A 2,216-nucleotide genomic window follows, 5' to 3' on the forward strand; every position below is an offset into this window, starting at 1 on the left:
GCCCCGCCCAGGTGCTGCAGCGGCTGGAGGCCAGGCGGCAGCAGGGGCTGGAGGCAGAGGCGGCGGCTGTGGAGCGGCAGATGGAGGAAGTGAGGGAAAACATCCGCAAGGCAGAGGTGGGACCCCCGTCAGGGAGCGTGGGGTGACATCTGTCTGTCACGCCCAGGGTGGGGCATGTAGGGTCAGGGAGGGGTGGTGGCTGGGATGCTGCACTTGGTGTGTGGTGCTGGGGATGCCACCACACCCGGGGATGGGGGCGATGGGGTTGGGACACCGCCAGAGGTATCCTGGGCACTGTGACATTGTGTGGTGTCCCCAGGTGAGCCGGGTGAAGGCCGAGGCACGGCTGGCACTTCTGCGGGCGGCAGGGCTGGATGTGGACGCCTGGCTGGCCGGGGCCATGGGGGGGACAGGCGAGGAGACCCCCACGGGGCTGGACCCGGCTGAGTTCGATGACTACGAGGACAGTGATGAGCCCGATGAGGACGATGAGCCTGGGCCTGCTGCCCGCACCTACCCCTACACCTGCCGGGTGATCTTTGGCTACCAGGTACGGCCCTGCCTGCCTGGCCCTCACCCTGCCTGCCCAGGGCTGGCACCTCAGCCTCTCTGCCACTTTGTCCCCATCTCCTGCAGGGCCGCCAGGCAGATGAGCTGTCCATCAGCCAGGGCGAGGAGCTGGAGATCATCGAGGATGGGGATGCAGAAGAGTGGGTGAAGGTGGGAGCAGGCTGAGCCCCTCTCCATACTGGGGGACACCTTTTGGAGGTCCCCAGGCTCGCCCCACTCTGGAGCCTGGGATGTTCACATGGTTTCTGCCTCCTCAGGCTCGGAACAAGGCTGGGCAGGTCGGCTACGTCCCTGAAAAGTACCTGCTGTCCCTGGGGTGTGACTCGGGGGCTGGGCTGGGCCCCCCAGGCCCCTCTGCCTTGCACCGCCAGCTCTCCAGCATCATGGCTGCAGAACTGGTGCTGGAGCCTGGAGGTGGGTGCTGGGCATCACCCCCACGCCAGAGAGGGGGGCGGGATCCAGAGGGTGCTGAGCCCCCTCCCCGCCTTCCCCTCAGCCTGGCTGGTGCGGGCCCTGTACGACTACGAGGGGCAGAGCCCCGAGGAGCTGAGTTTCCCTGAGGGGGCCATCATCCGGGTGCTGCCCCGTGCTGCCGGCGAGGTGGATGATGGCTTCTGGACCGGCGACTTCGATGGCCGCGTCGGCGTCTTCCCCTCGCTGGTGGTGGAGGAGCTCACCGGGGCCCGGGAGGCAGCCGGGCAGGTTGGTGCCAGGAGGGTCATTGTGTCACTTCCATGAGTGCTGAGGTGAAGCCCCCTTCCCACCATGCCCATCCCTCTTGGCTGTGTCTTTTCCCAGGAGCTGCCATCACCGTCCCCTCCGCCCTTCTCCCCTCCTGGCCTTGCACCCGGGGCCAGCCTAGTCCCCAGCTCTGCTCCTGAGACAGCACTGGGAGGTGAGTGCTGGTTAAGCTGGGGAAACTGGGAAGGGCTGGGGGAGCCCAAAAGCCAGGCTGAGCTGCTGGGCCCTCCCAGGTTGCCGGCAGGATGGCACGGGCAGCGGGCAGAGCTCTCCAGACCTGGCAGCCACGCGCCTGCGGCCGGTAAGTCCCTTCACAGGGATGCTGTGACCCCAAAACCTGCCCCAGCCCTTCTGTAATGGAGCCACCTGTGTGTTTTGGGGGGTCTGAAGGGGGATGAGTGGCCTCAGCGTGTTGGCACCACTTCTCTCCCTCTCCCTTTCCCCCTCCTCTCTGCAGCTCCGTGCGCCGCCCCCGCCGCCCGGCAGAGCCCCCGAGCCCGACCCCGAGCTTCACTTCAGCTGACCCTGTGGGTGCCCCCAGCCCCCTCCCCCAAAAAGCTTTGCCCGAGCAAACCACCACAGGCTGCTGTCCCGGCAGCAGGAGCTGCTGCTGCCCCATGCCCCGAGCTGGTCTCTCCAGGGGCTGCGCCCTGCTTGCAGAGTGGTCCTGCATCCCAGTACAGCACCCAGAACCCCTTTTTTGGGGTGCCCTGTGCCACAGCCAGGCCCCATCTCACCCCCCTCTTGCCTCCACCCTTCCTGCCTGGCATCACCCGTGTACACCCAGCCCAGCCCTGGTTCCTGGGGGGCTCCTCTCTGGCCCCTGCCAGCCCCCACAGGCAGGAGGGGGCGTGGGGGGCTGTTCCCAATAAATCAATAAATCTCCCTGGCCCTGCCGAGGGGTT

At 67.1% G+C, this 2,216-nt stretch overlaps 1 protein-coding gene across 1 annotated transcript in view; it reads left to right on the forward strand.

Moving 5' to 3' along the window:
* The window catches only part of FCHSD1 (FCH and double SH3 domains 1), a 5,949-nt gene extending 3,756 nt beyond the window's left edge, over positions 1–2,193 (forward strand). The window contains exons 11-18 of the mRNA XM_031063810.1: positions 12–116; positions 320–550; positions 637–720; positions 828–984; positions 1,067–1,272; positions 1,369–1,465; positions 1,545–1,612; positions 1,769–2,193. Coding sequence (XP_030919670.1) covers positions 12–116; positions 320–550; positions 637–720; positions 828–984; positions 1,067–1,272; positions 1,369–1,465; positions 1,545–1,612; positions 1,769–1,834 — 1,014 coding nt within the window. The 3' untranslated portion in view covers positions 1,835–2,193. The remainder of the gene's footprint in view (positions 1–11; positions 117–319; positions 551–636; positions 721–827; positions 985–1,066; positions 1,273–1,368; positions 1,466–1,544; positions 1,613–1,768) is intronic.
* Positions 2,194–2,216: the final 23 nt, after the last annotated feature.

This window comes from Geospiza fortis, unplaced genomic scaffold (genome assembly GCF_000277835.1).
Source record: "Geospiza fortis unplaced genomic scaffold, GeoFor_1.0 scaffold320, whole genome shotgun sequence".
NCBI lineage: Eukaryota > Metazoa > Chordata > Aves > Passeriformes > Thraupidae > Geospiza > Geospiza fortis.